Genomic DNA, 17,709 nt, shown 5'->3' with positions numbered 1-17,709 from the left:
ACAGCTTATTTCAGCAGCCAGAATTTACACATCTCCAAAGATATGCTGATATTACAGAATCTTTATAGAACTGCTCTAAAATGGAAAATTATAATTCTTATTTTCTCTCTCTCTTTTTACTTCTAGTTACATGGTTTAGAATTCTCAGTGTATGAAAAAGAGTTCATGATCTCCATCTGTATACCATTAATATGCATCTGTGCTTATCTTTGATAGACGTTTATATGTGTGTATTGTTTGTAAAAGTCTGATACATATTTATATTTACAGAGTTTCGGGTGATAAGGTTTGAGCTTTGTGAGCACATGGTATTGCACAAAACATCTTAGGCATTGAGTCCTTGATGCTGGCTTTTTATTTGCTATTCCTCCCAAACCTTCTATATCATCACCTCTTACAGACAGAGCAGCCTGCCAAACACTTAGAGGGATATTTAAGATAGCCCTACAGAATTGAACTACCAACTATGGGACGACACAGAGTGTTTATGCAGTAAAATGACATCACAAACTAAGAACCAGGAAATGAGACTGTGAAGATTGATGGTAGCAAATTTGCGTTTGGCATGAGAATGGATTGTCTACCACACCGATAAATAAATAATTGTACATTTCTGGATTATACATAAAATCCCATGCATCCACTAACTTTCAAGGAAAATCTACCTTTTTAAGTAGTAAATTCTAGTAAAAGCAAATATAAATAGTCTTCAAAATTGCCAAGCTTTTTCCTTGTACAATTTTAATGAAGCAATTTTATTCCGGTGGTAAAATATTCATCTCATTGAAATTCAAAGATTAAGTTTTTTATAAAATTATTACATTGCAGTTCAGAAAACTAATTAAACATTTTATTTTGCAAGTATAATGAGTGTGTTAAATATTTGTTGCCAAAATTCAAAATGTAGGAGGACTGATCAGTCCTTCAGCATTCTTAATTTTGGCAACAAATGTTGTTGTTCACATCATAAGAGATAAAGGCAGTTTTGTGACTGTGGTCTACGACTAAGCAGAAGATGCTTTGGGAAAATTAAAGATAATTTGAAGTATACCTTTGAATTTTACATTATAATATCTTATATCAGTGTCTGGTATGTGGTCATTATGATGCAGCTGTTCAGTTTAGTCGCTCAGTCATGTCTGACTCTTTGCGACCCCAAGAACCGCAGCACGCCAGGATTCCCTGTCCATTACCAACCCATGGAGTTTAACCAAACTCATGTCCATTAAATCAGTGATGCCATCCAACCATCTCATCTTCTGTCATCCCCTCCTCCTCCTTCCCTCAATCATTCCCAGCATCAGGGTCTTTTCAAATGAGTCAGTTCTTCACATCAGGTGGCCAAATATTGGAGTTTCAACATCAACATCAGTCCTTCCAATGAACACCCAAGACTGATCTCCTTTAGGAAGGACTGGATGGATCTCCTTGCAGTCCAAGGGACTCCCAAGAGTCTTCTCCAATACCACAGTTCAAAAGCATCCATTCTTCTGTGCTCAGCTTTCTTTATAGTCCAACTCTCACATCCACACATGACTACTGGAAAAACCATAGACTTGACTAGATGGACCTTTGTTGACAAAATAATGTCTCTGCTTTTTAATATGCTATCTAGGTTGGTCATAACTTTCCTTCCAAGGAGTAAGCCTCTTTTAATTTCATGGCTGCAGTCACCATCTGCAGTGATTTTGGAGCCAAAAAAAATAAAGTCTGACACTATTTCCACTGTTTCCCCATCTATTTCCCATGAAGTGATGGGACCGGATGCCATGATCTTCGTTTTCTGAATGTTGAGCTTTAAGCCAACTTTTTCACTTTCCTCAAGAGGCTCTTTAGTTCTTTGCTTTCTGCCATAAGGGCGGTGTCATCTGCATATCTGAGGTTATTGATATTTCTCCTGGCAGTGTTGATTCCAGCCTATGCTTCTTCCAGCCTAGAGTTTGTCATGATGTACTCTGCATAGAAGCTAAATAAGCAGAGTGACAATATACAGCCTTGATGTACTCCTTTCCCTATTTGGAACCAGTCTGTTGTTCCATGTCCAGTTCTAACTGTTGCTTCCTGACCTGCACACAGGTTTCTCAAGAGGCAGGACAAGTGATGTGATATTCCCATCTCTTTCAGAATTTTCCACAGTTTCTTGTGATCCACACAGTCAAAGGCTTTGGCATAGTCAATAAAGCAGAAATAGATGTTTTTCTGGAACTCTCTTGCTTTTTCCATGATCCAGCAGATGTTGGCAATTTGATCTCTGGTTCCTCTGCCTTTTCTAAAACCAGCTTGAACATCTGGAAGTTAATGGTTCTGTACTGCTGAAGCCTGGCTTGGAGAATTTTGAGCATTACCTTACTAGCATGTGAGGTGAGTGCAATTGTGTGGTAGTTTGAACATTCTTTGGCATTGCCTTTCTTTGGGATTGGAATGAACACTGACCTTTTCCAGTCCTGTGGCCACTGCTGAGTTTTCCAAATTTGCTGGAATATTGAATGCAGTCCTTTCACAGCATCATCTTTTAGGATTTGAAATAGCTCCACTGGAATTCCACACATCCACTAGCTTTGTTCATAGTGATGCTTTCTAAGACCCACTTGACTTCACATTCCAGGATATCTGGCTCTAGTTGAATGATCACACCATTGTGATTATCTAGGTCATGAAAATCTTTTTTGTATAGTTCTGTGTATTCTTGCCACCTCTTCTTAATATCTTCTGTTTCTGTTAGATCCATACCATTTCTTGCCTTTATCGAGCCCATCTTTGCATGAAATGTTCCCTTGGTATCTCTAATTTTCTTGAAGAGATCTCTAGTCTTTCCCATAATATTGTTTTCCTCTATTTCTTTGCATTGATTGCTGAGGAAGGCTTTTTTATCTTTCCTTGCTATTCTCTGGAACTCTGCATACAAATGGGTATATCTTTCCTTTTCTCCTTTGCTTTTTGCTTCTCTTCTTTTCACAGCTATTTGTAAGGCCTCCCCAGACAGCCATTTTGCTTTTTTGCATTTCTTTTTCTCAGAGATGGTCCTGATCCCTGTCTCCTGTACAATGTCATGAACCTCCATCCATAGTTCATCAGGCACTCTGTCTATCATATCCAGTCCCTTAAATCTATTTCTCACTTTCACTGTATATTCATAAGGGATTTGATCTAGGTCATACCTGAGTGGTCTAGTGGTTTTCCCTACTTTGTTCAATTTAAGTCTGAATTTGGCAATAAGGAGTTCATGATCTGAGCCACAGTCAGCTCCCAGTCTCATTTTTGCCAACTGTATAGAGCTTCTCCATCTTTGGCTGCAAAGAATACAATCAGTCTGATTTCAGCGTTGGCCATCTGGTGATGTCCATGTGTAGAGTCTTCCCTTGTGTTGTTGGAAGAGGGTGTTTGCTATGACCAGTGCGTTCTCTTGACAAAACACTATTAGCCTTTGCCCTGCTTTATTCTGTACTCCAAGGCCAAATTTGCCTGTTACTCCAGGTGTTTCTTGACTTCCTACTTTTGCATTCCAGTCGCCTATAATAAAAAGGACATCTTTTTTGGGTGTTAGTTCTAAAAGGTCTTGTAGGTCCCACAGAACCGTTCAACTTCAGCTTCTTCATCATTACTGATTGGGGCATAGACTTGGATGACCATGATATTGAATGGTTTGCCTTGGAAATGAACAGATGTAACTGTAGTTTATTTGAAATATTTCCTTATACTATATCATTACACATTATGGGAGGAATATATGAAGACATGAGAAAAACAGGCATACAGATTTTGGAAAATAACAGCTCACTTTTTATAGAATCATCCAAGTGGTAATCACTACTGAGAATATAACTGAGAGCCTAGAAGTATAAAACAAGGGTGATAGGAAAATAAACGGTAATGTTAGTCAACTGCAAAATACATGTATTTTTATTTCTATGATTATTCCCCTCTCAGAGCCTATATACGGTTTTCTTAATATGAACTTAACAGTTTGATTAACTGATCCCTGTGTGATGGTGGATCAGTTCACAATGGGGTCTGCTGGAAGTTCTTAGGCTGACACAGTTATATAAAGCAAAGGGATGGTGTGACTGTGTGTGTGTGTATGTGTGTATGCATTCATATATGAAACAAATTAGAAAGCAGAATAGTTTGGGGGTTAATTAATAGGCACATCTTTACCTTTGAAAAGCCTTTGTGTGATGCAACAGAACGTAGCTTCACATAGCCTAACTCCATAACAAACTAACACAGTGACAGCTTATTTATTTCTTGCTTGTACAAGTCAAAGAAGGTGTTCCTGATTGCACAGCTGACTTCTGAGTAGTGGTTCAAGGATCCAGACTTCTACCCTTTAGCAGCTCTGCACTCCCCAAGAACCTCAGAATCCTTGGCGGGATCTTCTGCATCTGGCCAGCAAATGAGGGAAAAGAGAGCAAAGCAGATTTCACAGGAGGTGTTTTAGGACAAGACTGAATATGGCATCTATTACTTTGACCCACAAGTCAGTCATAGGCCAATCTATTGCAGAGAAGGTTGGGAAACACAGTCTGTTTGTGTGCCTTGGAGGAAAAGGACTTAGTTCTATAACCAACTAATTAGTTAAACCTGCCACAAATCTTGAGCTTCATGATGATCATCACCATAAGTCACTGCTGAAAAAAATTTAAATTCTACTTAATATTTTCTACTTAAGGACAAGCATCACATGTGGACCTTATTTATATAGGTGTGTACCATTTCCATTATCAATTGCATTTTTCTTAAGCTCAAACTCACCTCACCAACTAATTCAGTAAACTGAAAACCTCTTGCTGGATAAGCTGGAGTGCATAATCCATGTAAAGATATCAATTACTCTTATGTTGAATTGGCAGAATGTGAAAACACCTGGTACTGGTCTTCTGTTTCTGTCTACAGAGCAGTAAATACTAGTTGATGGTGCATGAAAGAGATGCAGCTTAAGAGGATGGAAACTAACTCCTTTGAGTATGAAACCAATTCTGTAAAGAGAAAACTATTAGCAATTCTTCTAAGTAAACCCCTGATAGTTTGAGTTATCATATAACATACATTCTTAGGAACTAGAATGGATGATCTCCAGACTAGAACAAAACCAGATTTCACCTTTTTAAAAGATAAAAGATAATTGGTCGCTTTCCTATGTTCTTTCCTGCATCCATTCTCTATAAGAGAGACATGGTAGGTGGGGGGCAAAAGGAAAGGGGTGATGGCTAAGGTGTGGCTACAAAAAGTTAGACAAGCAGAAGCATTCCTTTCCTGAAACTGTGGGAACAGCAGGGATGAGGGGCATGTGGGAGGGTAGAGAGTTTGCAGAGTCCAAGACAATGGGTTTGAGGAGGGCTGTAAGCTCTGAACAGAGTGTCCAAGTAGGGAAAAAAAGGCAAAACTGCTGCAGTTATGGAGAAACAAAGTATAAATAGGTTAAGCAAATAAACTGAAGGTCTTGTCTGGAAAACTGACTAGGACACTGTCCACAGCTGGCATTTACCTGCTTACCAAAGCACACCTTATCTTTGACCTTTTAAAATTTCTGTTGAGCCATTTTTTTTCTTTTAGCAGTTACATTCTTTCTATCCGCACTTAGTTTATATGCATTCTTTTTTTTCATTGAGATATAGTTTATTTACAATATTATGTTAGTCTCAGGTATATCACATAGTGATTCAGAATCTTTATAGATTATATATATATATATATATATATATATATATATATATATATATAAAACATTCCATTTATAGTTTTTATAAAATATTGGCTATATTCCCTGTGCTGTACAGTATATCACTGAAGTCTATTCATTTACACTTAGGAGTCTGCACCTCTGAAACCCTCCTCCTGTCTTGCTCCCCTCCACCTCCCTCTCCCTACTGGTAACAGCTAGCTTGCTCTTCTGTGTTCACTGCTTCTCTGTTGCAGTCATTTGTTTTATTCTTTAGATTCCACCTGTAAGTAATAACATATGGTATTTGTCTTTCTCCATCAGACTTATTTCCTAAGCATAATAACCTTCCAGGTCCATCCATGTTCTTGCAGAAGCCAACATTTTATTCTTTTTATGGCTGAGTAATACTCAATATTCAACTGTATTCAACACAGACATCACATCTTCTTTATCCATTCATCTGTTGATGGGCACTTAGGTGACTTGCTTATCTTGACAAGTATAAATAATGCTGCTGTGAACACTGGGATTCATGTATCTTTTCAAATTACTGTTTTCATTGTCTTTTTTAAACAAATTTAAATTTATTTATTTCAGTTGGAGGTTAATTACTTTACAATATTGTATTGGTTTTGCCATACATCAACATGAATCCACCACAGGTATACATGTGTTCCCCATCCTGAACCCCTCTCCCTCCTCCCTCCCCGTACCATCCCTCTGGGTCATCTCAGTGCACCAGCCCCAAGCATCCAGTATCATGCATCAAACCTGGACTGGCGATTCATTTCATATATGATATTATACATGTTTCAATGCCATTCTGCCAAATCATCCCACCCTCGCCCTCTCCCTCAGAGTCCAAAAGACTGTTCTATACATCTGTGTCTCTTCTGTTGTCTCTCATACAGGGTTATCACTACCATCTTTCTAAATGCCATATATATGCATTAGTATACTGTATTGGTGTTTTTCTTTCTGGCTTGCTTCACTCTGTATAATAGGCTCTGGTTTCATCTACCTCATTAGAATTGATTCAAATGTATTGTTTTTCATGGCTGAGTAATACTCCATTGTGTATATGTACCACAGCTTTCTTATCCATTCATCTGCTGATGGACATCTAGGTTGCTTCCATGTCCTGTCTATTAACAGTGCTGTGATGAACATTGGGATACGTATGTCTCTTTCAATTCTGGTTTCCTCGGTGTGTATGCCCAGCAGTGGGATTGCTGGGTCATAAGGCAGTTCTATTTTCAGTTTTTTAAGGAATCTCCACACTGTTCTCCATAGTGGCTGTACTAGTTTGCATTCCCACCAACAGTGTAAGAGGGTTCCCTTTTCTCCACACCCTCTCCAGCATTTATTGCTTGTAGACTTTTGGATCGCAGCCATTCTGACTGGTGTGAGATGGTACCTCATTGTGGTTTTGATTTGCATTTCTCTGATAATGAGTGATGTTGAGCATCTTTTCATGTGTTTGTTAGCCATTTATATGTCTTCTTTGGAGAAATGTCTGTTTAGTTCTTTGGCCCATATTTTGATTGGGTCATTTATTTTTCTGGAACTGAGCTGTAGGAGTTGCTTGTATATTTTTGAGATTAGTTGTTTATCAGTTTCTTCATTTGCTAATATTTTCTCCCATTCTGAAGGCTGTCTTTTCACCTTGCTTATAGTTTCCTTTGTTGTGCAGAAGCTTTTAAGTTTAATTAGATCCCATTTATTTATTTTTGCTTTTATTTCCAATATTCTGGGAGGTGGGTCATAGAGGATCCTGCTGTGATGTATGTCAGAGTGTGTTTTGCCTATGTTCTCCTCTAGGAGTTTTATAGTTTCTGGTCTTACATTTAGATCTTTAATCCATTTTGAGTTTATTTTTATGTATGGTGTTAGAAAGTGTTCTAGTTTCATTTTCTTTGGATGTATACACAGAAGTGGAATTGCTGGGTCATATGGTAGTTCTATTTTAGTTTTTTTGAGGAAACTCCATTCTATTTCCTGAGTAGTTGCACTAATTGACATTCTCTCAAACCATATACTAAGGTTCCCTTTCACATCCTTGACAACATTTGTTATTTGTGGTCTTTTTTAATATAGCCATTTTGACAGGTGTGAGGTGACATCTCATTGTGGATTTGATTTGCGTTTATCTTATGATTAATGATGTTGAGCATCTTTTCCTGTGCCTAGTTTTATCTCTGCCTTCTTTGGGAAAATGTCTATTCATGTCTTAATTGAGTTGTTTGGGCTTTTTTTTTTTTGATGTTAAGTTGTATGAACTGTTTATGTATTTTGGATATTACCGTTATCAGTCACACCATTCAGTAGGCTATCTTAGATATCCTTTGCTGTGCAAAAGCTTTGAAATTGCATTAGGACTCATTTTTAAATTTTTGCTTTTGTTTCCTTTGGTTTAAGAAAATAATACATAAAAATTATTACTGATTTATCTTATAGAATGCTCTACCTATATTCTCTTCTAGTTGTGTGGTTTCCAGTCTCTTACATTTAGTCTTTAATTCATTTTGAGTTCATTTTTATATATGGTGTGGGAAATGTTATAATTTCATCCTTTTAGATGTAGCCATCCAGTTTTCCCTTTACTGATGATTGTGGATATAGATGATTTTACTACTTTTGTCTTTTAACCTTCTTACTAGCTTTGTCAGAGAAGGGAATGACAGCCCACTCCAGTGTTCTTTCCTGGGAAATCTCATAGACAGAGGAGCCCGGTGGGCTGCAGTCCACAGGGTCGCAGTCAGACACGACTTAGCAACTGAGCATGCACTAGCTTTGAATGGTTGATTTACTACCTTTTCTGTATACTTGGGCTTCCCTTGTGGCTCAGCGGGTAAAGAATCCGCCTGCAATGCGGGAGACCTGGGTTCAAGGCCTGGGTTGGAAAGATACCTTGGAGAAAGGAAAGGCTACCCACTCTAGTTTTCTGGCCTGGAGAATTCCACGGACTATATAGTCTAGGGACTCACAAAGAGTCGGACATGACTGAGCGACTTTCACTCACTTGCTCACTGCCTTTACCAAGGAGCTTTTTCTTTTCTGTAATCTTTCATGTTTCTCATTGTGGCCTTCTTTTTCACTTATAGAAGTGACTTTAACGTTTCTTCTAAAGCTGGTTTGGGGGTACTGAACTATTTTAGCTTGTCTCTAAAACTTGATTTCTCCATCAAATCTCAGTGACACATTATCCTTGGTTGTAGGTTTTTCTCTTTTATTACTCTAGTTTCAACTGAAAATCAGTTCATTGCCTTATGAGAGTTCCCTAATTTCTTTTCCCTTGCAACTGTTAATATTTTCTCTTACATTCAATTTTTGCCGTTTGAATTACAGTGTGTCTTGGGGTGGTCCTCTTTGGGTAGATCCTGTCCGGGACTCTCTGTGCTTTCTGCCCTCGGAGGTCTGTTTCCTTTTCCAGGTTAGGGAAGTTTTCAGCTATTATATGATATCGTCACACATGTTCTCTGCTCCAGTCTCTCTCTTCTCCTTCTGGGCCCTCTGTTATGTGAGTGTTAGTACATTTGATTTTATTCTAGAGATTTATTAAACCTCCCTCATTATTTTTATTCTTTTTTTTTCTGTTGAGCTTCAGTGATTTACACTGTTCTGTCTTCCAGCTCACTGATCTGTTTCTCTGTATCATTTAATCTACTATTGATTCCTTCCAGTGTATTTTTCATTTAGTTTGTGTATTCTTCATCTCTGTTAAACAGTTTTAACTTCTCACTCTGTTTTTCCATTCTTCTCCTGAGTTCTTTGATCATCTTTACAATTATTACTTGAACTCTTTTGCAGGTAGATTGCCTATCTCCACTTAGTTCTCTTTCTGGGGTTTTATCATGTTCCTTTGTTTTAACCCATGTTTCTCTGGCACCTCATTTTGTTGATTTGCTGTTTTTGTTTCTCTGTATCTAGGAGGTTATGTTTCCTGACTTTGGAGAAATGGCCTTTTGTAGGAGACATCCCGTCCATCAGCCCACTCCCCTTTGGTCACCAGAGCTGCCTGCTCTAGGGTACCCTGTGTGGGCTGTGTGTGTGGATCCTTCTGTTGGGGAGGGTAGACTACTGGGGCAGGCTGGCATGCATGACTGGCTCCAGGTCCAGCTGTTTGCCAGGCCCAGCCTTGCACTGAGGCTGCCAGCTGCTGATTGTTGGGCTGGGTCATGGGGTGGCTGTTTTTCAGAATTCATAGGGTCCCTGGTACTAGAGCTGTCTCACTGGTAGGTGGAGTTGGGGTCCAGGATATCCTGGGTTGTCCACCTCACACATAGGTGAAACCAGGTCTTGGGGCTAGTGCTGACTGACTGGTAGGCAGAGCAGTCTAGTTGCAAGGTTCAGCAGTCCAGAATTGGTGTCAGACTGTTGATGGTTGTGGCCTGTTCCTGATACAGCTGGCTGTGGGGTCCAGAGTGTCCTGAAGCTTGTCTGAGCTCTCTAGTGAGTGGGGCTGGTGGGGAGAATGGCTGAAGAGCCCAAGATTTCTCAGAACTGGTGTTTACCTGCTGCTGGGGTGAGGGGCCAACTGGTCCTGGGCTGGTGCTGGACTGCTGGTGGCGGGGTTTGACCCTGCCATGGTGGGCTGCAGGACTCAAGTTAACCTTGGGCTGGTGTCTGCTCACTGGTAGATGGAGTGAGGCTCTGATCCTAAGGTTAGAGCAGGCTTGCTGACGAAGGGGTGGGGGGAGGCAGGGCACCCGGGATTCTGGGGCTGGTGCCTGCCCACTGGTAGGTGAAGCTGAGTCTCGGGGTCTCTAGCTGCAGGACCCTGGGGGCCCCAGCATGCTGGTATGTGGGGGCAGGGCAATGTCCAGGGGTGGCTCTGGGCTCAGGGACTCTTAAGGAAGCCTGTCTGATGATGGGTGGGGCTGTAGTTGGCACTGGTTAGTCCCAGCACTGGTGCCCTTAGGCTAGTGGGTGGGGTGGGGCTGGGTTCCCCAGGCTAGCAAGCTAAAGGGAGGGTTCAACAATATTGGTTGCTAGCACTAATGTCCAATGGTACAAGGTGGTCCCCAAAGTGACTTTAGCCAGTGTCTCTGTCCCCAGGGTGAGCTCCAATTGCCCCCCTGCTTCTACTGGAGACCCTCTAAGATCAGCTGGTAGGTCTTACCCAGGCTCCTTTAAAATCTCAGTTTCTTTCCTGAGTCTGTAAAATTTTGTGTGTGCCCTTTAAGAGAGGAGTCTATTTCTCATAACCCTCTGGGTCTTCCGAAAGTTAGCCCCACTGGTCTTCAAAGCCCAATGTTCAGGGGCTCATCCTGGCACAGGATCCCTGGGCTGGGGAGCCTGATGTGGGGCTCAGATCCCTCATTCCTCAGGGAGAACCTCTGCAATTGTAATGATTGTTTGTGCATTGTCCACTCAGGGGCATGAGGCTTGACTGGACCATGATTCTGCCCTCCTACCTCCTGGTTGTGTTCCTTCTTTATATCTTCAATTGTAAAAGGTCATTTATGATAGATTTGGGTGTTTTTCATAAATAATTATTCTGTAAGTAGTTGTGATTTTGTTGTGCTGATGAGAGTTCAGCTCAGGATGTTCCTCCTTTGTCATATCGGGAACTCTCTCATCTACATATGTTCTTAATATTTAAAGGATTAAAAAATAAAGTTATGAACTTTTTTGAATATGCATTCAAAATGAACATAATTTGAATATGTATGTTATTAAAAATGTAATTTAAAATAAACTATAAAAATTAAAAATTTAAATTGTTTTCCTGTTTTGGGGGATGTAATTCAAATATAGTTTTCAGAAAAGTATTTCCTTCTAAAATATACAAACATATGTATTAAAATGAGGACAAATGCAAGTTATTAGTTCATATAAATTTTTACATAAGTCACTTGAATAAAGCTAAAATTTAATGAGTTAAATCTCATAAATCTAAATTTCAGACATAAAAATATTGACAATTCTAGAATTCAAAACCATCTAGTTGGCAGAAAACCAATATCAGGCTTCCTATATGTATACGGAAAACTACATATATACAAACTTTGCAAGTAATATGAATCATTGATCATTCAAAATATCCCCCTAGCTAGTAGTAGATTTGCTTTGCATATTGCACTGATTCATGAGCATCTTCAAATGCATGAATTGGACCCAAAGAAAATGGGTGCTTAATGATACTTTCATATGCAATAATCTACTGCATATATGCCACCCAGAGAAAGAACCTGGTGGGTTGATTAGTTTATCCTTTCTCTTACACAAATGCTTCCATAGCTTAAATTCCTTCCCACATTCCAAATCTGTAACTATTTCTCTTGTCGACAATGGCAATCTGCAAACCTTGGTAGCATTTGGACACCATCACCTATAGTTTCTATAACAGAGAACAAAAGATATTCCAGTGTTCCTATGGGCTTTAGAGAGTATTAATCATAAGAGCAAGTGGTATTAGTCACAAAGACAGATGTTTAGAGTTATGGCTTGTTCTGTGCTAGTGCCAAGTGTGGGATCACCAGTGATAGAGGAGGCTACAAGCTATTTAATTTTTGAGTTTACATTTGGGATTAGTAGAATCCTCTTTATGTGTAGGCTGTTAGGGCAAGAGTCTTCCCTTATCTGGGCTTCAGGGTAGTAGTGCATTAAATTCCGACCTATAAATTTATCAAATACGTTTCCTCTTATGGTATGGAGGGATACTAGACATCCAAAGGGAGAAGGATAAGGAGAGAACCAGCAATGAAGGGGGAAAGGGGGAAATAAATTTGGAGGAAACAGCAAAACATCACCTAATTCATAATTTTGCCTAGGACTTTGATCTATAGGTACTAATATATTACTCTTATTTCTGTGTATAAATGTATGTGTTCTCCCTCTCTGCATTTTTCTTGGTTCTGCAAATTGTCTTGAATTATTGTTTAAATAATTTGAGAATGTTCAGTTTAGGGTGGTGTTACCCCTTGCATTTATTATTGGGATTTAAGTCCCTCTAGAGTAAGGTTTTGAAAAGCAGGGATGCCCTCAGTTACTTTATAAGAATCTAATTTCTTCCACAAGTGCTTTTAGCCTGGAATATTAATTAAAGCATGTTCCTATTATAAATCAAAGCCCTTAGCTTGAAGGAGATTCACAGAACCTCAATTAGAAATTCTCAGAGGACACTTTCAACCTCCATATAGTTAGAGATATTTTGGGTTTGGTTGTGTCTATACTTAAAGACAGAACTGGCCAAAATTCATATTGAATAAAGATAAACATGTCCAGTAACACTACTTTTGTCTCTATTTCCCAGTACTGTATGTCCAGATTGAAGTACTGTTTTAAACTACAGTTTTGAGCAAGAGATTTTTAAAAGTTACATTTAGAATATATTGCTATATGGGAAAATAATCTTTTAAAAGTGTTGATATATGTATATGATAACTGATGCACTCTGCTGTATACCTGAAACCGACGCAACATTGTAAATCAACTATACTCCAATAAGAATTTTAAAAAGAAAAGAAAATCCTGCAGAAATGTCAGAAGAGTCACAGAGTACAAAATAATTTTAGCTTAACTTAAAAGGTGAAAAAAAAATCAGCTATCTTAGAAGTTAGATATATTTCTTCTCCTTAATTTTTTAAGTATTAAATATCCAGGCCAGAAATGTGATCTACTCATTCACATCTCCAGTATTAATTAGGAATTATGCCTCCTACTTTGGCTCATGTTTTATTCATACTTACAAGTTTTAATTCTTTCTGGCACTTTAGTATCAAGCTAAAAGTAGTCAAAATATGAAAGCTTGCAGATAAATAGAAAAATGTTGGTATGTTATCACTCTTTAACTCAGCACAATGCTCACCTTTTCCAGGAAAGCACATTAGAACATTCACATTTCTACACAGAACCAAACAGATGATTTTTGCATTTTGTAAAATTTCAGGTTTGTCTTTAGCATTTCACTTTGCCTTAACCTCAGATATAATATTTTCTTCCTTTCTGAAATAGGAATAATAAAAGTAGACTGGAACACAGCATTGTTGGCAAACCACACGTTATTAAATGTTTGATTTTATCTATTACAGAACATGAAAAGCAGAGGTTATGCAAGAGCACTGATTATATGAATTTGCATTTCAAAGTGAAATGGTTTTATAATGAATATGTGCGGGAACTTCCTGCCTTCAAGGATGCCATTCCTGAATACTCCTTGTAAGTAGTGATTTTTTCACCCCCAAGTTTATTCTTAATTCATAGTCCTGTAAAATTACACCTGAATTATGCGGCCCTAAAATCTCTTCTCATAATCTTCATTTGAATGCAGACATTTCTGTTATGAAATTAGTGTTAAATGATTTGCATATCTTTAGGAAGCATATTTAATTGAATTGTAAGTATGTCTTACTTGTATATTCAAGTCAAAGAGAAAGAAATACATAATGTATAACAGCTCACACGATGAAATGATTTCTTATAAAAGTGCTTGAACTTGGATTTTGTTAGGAAAATGAAGGGGGCTTGTATATTGATCTATATAATCCATATTTCTCTTTATTTCAAACCTAACCATGTCTTAGAAATTTATATTTCTAAAATAGAAGTCACTATTAAACAGATAACATTGTCATAAGCATATTTCTATCAAATACAATTGTAATCACACAGTCAGATTTATAATACTGTGCATTTGATATTTGTCAGAATTCCATTTTATTCTGTTGAAAGGGGTCTGCCATATACTAAGCACTATGCCAAGTGTTGTAGGAAATGGAGAAAAAAATAAAGACCTCACCTTGAAAGGAGCTTATACTCAAGGAGACATGGACAAGAACAAAAATCATGATAAAACAAGGCAAATTGAAATAAGTACTAATTCAAGTAGTATAAGCAAAATGCAGTGCAGTCTCACAAAAGTGATCTATTACAGGGACTCTACATAGTATTTATGAATAAGGTAACATTTAATATAGACTTTGAAAGGTTGGTCAGTTTATAACAAGAAAAGGAAATAAAAGTTCTGAGGGTAATTATGGAAGAAGGAACACATGGGCTGTGGCCCATGGGAAATAGTTTAATTTCAGTGAAGAACACAATAGTTTTACAAAATTAGTAGAAAGTAATGTAGGAAAAGTGCTTTTGACTAGATTATATAAATACAGTGAAGCTTTTGCTACTTTCATTAGGCATTGTGGAGGTTGGAAGAGGCAAAGAATGGAAGGGGTAGAGAAGAGATTTAGAAGGTAGTGAGTAATGTAACGATAAGATTAGAACACCCACTTATATAAATTTTCTCACAGAAGTTTATGAGCTAGAATGAGATACCAAGAGAAGTAAGAAGTTTACACATAATAGTGTGACTGTAGTAAACGTGTAAAGGAGAAAGATGTGGGGGAGATAAATTTCAAAGATAGAATTTACAGAATTTGTCAGCTAAATACACTTGAGGATAGAGGAAAGAGGTAAAGATGCAGTACAAGTGTCTCTAAGTGCTGGTGACATCATTGACTGGGAATAGGGAAATAAAAAGGAGAGCCATTTGCCAGAGACTTCTGCTTCTGGCTCTGTCTGAACTAACTATAATCAGACTAACATGCTCACTGAAGACCAACTATAAAAGCTGAATAAATTAAACAGCCTCAGAGAGCAATCAAGGCACGTCACTAAGGATGGAGGCACTAAGGCAAATTAAGGATTGAGTTACTAAGGTCCCTGAGAAAAGAAATGCATTGAGGTGAACCCTGTGTCTGTTGCAGTTTCTCCCCAGTCCTCTCCAGCTACATGAATTTACCAATTTGCCATACCAGTCATGGTGGTCAAACAGAGAACAGTAACCCAGAGTTTACAGTGATCTCCATGGGCTAGAGAAACAAACATTGGTGTTCAGGGCTATAAAGGCTGCTTGGTCTTATGGGACCAAGATCTCAGAACAAAGGGGACCACAGAGAAGTAAGTACAACATGTTGTATGCAGTTTCATTTTGAGGTGTTCTCTGATTCTTAATCTGCCCTTGTGTGGAGAGTGAGGCAGAAATCGAGTAGAATGCAAGCACTAAGAGATTAAAAAACTATGTAGAGACTTCAACATTCTCACAATGTTGGGGAGACAAAAATTAGAAGGTAAGGCTTTCTAAGAAAGAAGAAGCACTATAAACATCCCAGTTTTTCAGGTGAGATCCCTGAAGGACTCTGTTCTAAAAATAAGGGCAAACTGGAAATAGACCAGCCTAAAACCTAGCCTTTCCTGGATCTTGGTGATCTTCCTACATTCTATCTACAAGCAGAAACTTAGATCCACACTGAAGGAAATGATAAATCAAAGGTTCCACAATATTTCATAGACAATGTACAATGTTTAAAAGGTTAAAGATTGCCAGACAATAGGACCAAATGACTAGAATCCAAGAGAAAAAGAGATATTAGCCTTATCAGACAGAGTATGATATGTCCTTCAAATTGTGGGAGGACTTCAACAGTAAAAAAGAACCTATAAGAAGAATAAATTGGACATCATAGAACTGAAAAAGAAAAAGTTAGGAATGTAATAGATGGATCTAATGGCAGAATATACATAGCAGAGGGCCTAAAATAACTGAGCCATAGAAACAAAAAATACAAATATAGAAAAAAAAACAAACAGGGATATATGGGGCAAATTATAAAAAGGTCTGGTGCACAATGAATTGGGTCCCAAAGAAAGAAGAGAGAAAGAATAAATAGTATTTGAGCAGTGTGTGAAAAGATACTAGGTGTGGATTTTGCAAAACTGATGAAAAGTTTGAAACTAAAGTTCAAGAATTTCTATAAATCCTAAGAAGGATAAATGCAAGGAAAACCACCTGCAGGAACATCATAGAAAACTGCTTAAAATCAAAAAGAAGTAAAACTTAAGTGTACTGGGGTCGAGGAAGGGAAGACACTGCCTTCAAAAGAGCAGCAGTAATACAATTGACTGATTATTCAACAGAAGTGACGGAAACCTGAATGCAATGCAATGATATGTTCAAGTGCTGAAAGAGAGCAGTTAGAATTCTACAGGCGTCAAATATATACTCCAAAAATAAAGGAAAATGAAAGCATTTATACAAGATAACAGGATCTTCCCAACCCAGGAATAGAACCCAGGTCTTCTGTACTGTAGCCAGAATCTTTACCGACTGAGCTACAAGGGAGGCCCAGCTGAAAACCTAAGAAAACTCATTTCCAGGAGACTCTCATCAAAAATATACTCTAAGCCTTCAAGACAGAGGAAAATGACTCAAGGTAAGAATTACAGTTAATAAAGAATTAAAAGTATTAGGGAAGATGAACCAATTAGTACATTTAAAGCACATTAGCAATATAAAATTTTAAAAATCTGTAGAATAAAATATGCATAGAATTAAAATAGAGGACAAAAATAGCATGAAAATATAGAAGAGTGATAGACTGAGTTAATATAAGGTTCTCAAATTGTTTAGAAGGTGTAAATACTCATTTTAAAAAGCTTTTACTATGTCTTGGGTGTGTGTGTCATAATACTTGGCATCAAATAAGATCATGGGGAAGGAAGAGAGTAAAACAAAACTACTTAAAAGGCAAAAAATAAGAAAGAAAGGAATGAAGAGCAAGTAGGAAACTGGGGTGGGGATGAAAGATGATAGATTTAAAATATAATGTATCAGAAAATTAAGTGTAAACTATAAGTGCAAGTAGATTAATATTCTAGCCAACAAGTATTGTTCTATTAGATAAAATAGTAAAACCCAAAATATCTTTCTTATAATTTATTCACCTAAAACATGAGAGTCTAGAAACGTTAAAGGATGAAAAAATAATTGAAAGCAAAATTATGCAGCTATATTAATATTAAAAAGAAAGATTTTAAGATAAACACTTTGAGAGAAATTTTTCATGATAATTAGGGAACAATTCAACAAAAAAGATGTTTCATTGCCAGTGGAAAGATATTGCATGTTCTTGGATTGGAAGAATTAATATTGTTAAATGGCTGTAGTATCCAAAGCAATCTACAGATTTAATGTGATCCCCATCAAATTACCCATGACATTTTTCACAGAACTAGAGCAAACAATCCTAAAATTTATATCTCACTATGAA

The 17,709-nt window shown here is 37.7% G+C and overlaps 1 protein-coding gene across 1 annotated transcript in view; it reads left to right on the top strand.

Annotated features, from left to right (window-relative positions):
* Positions 1-17,709, top strand: part of UNC13C (unc-13 homolog C) — a 655,255-nt gene that overhangs the window by 505,281 nt on the left and 132,265 nt on the right. Inside the window, exon 19 of the mRNA XM_052646337.1 lies at positions 13,699-13,825. Coding sequence (XP_052502297.1) covers positions 13,699-13,825 — 127 coding nt within the window. The remainder of the gene's footprint in view (positions 1-13,698; positions 13,826-17,709) is intronic.

The sequence above is a fragment of the Budorcas taxicolor genome, chromosome 10 (genome assembly GCF_023091745.1).
Source record: "Budorcas taxicolor isolate Tak-1 chromosome 10, Takin1.1, whole genome shotgun sequence".
In the NCBI taxonomy this organism is placed as follows: domain Eukaryota; kingdom Metazoa; phylum Chordata; class Mammalia; order Artiodactyla; family Bovidae; genus Budorcas; species Budorcas taxicolor.
Note: the sequence above shows the minus strand (reverse complement) of the source record. Positions and strands in the feature narration are given on the sequence as shown.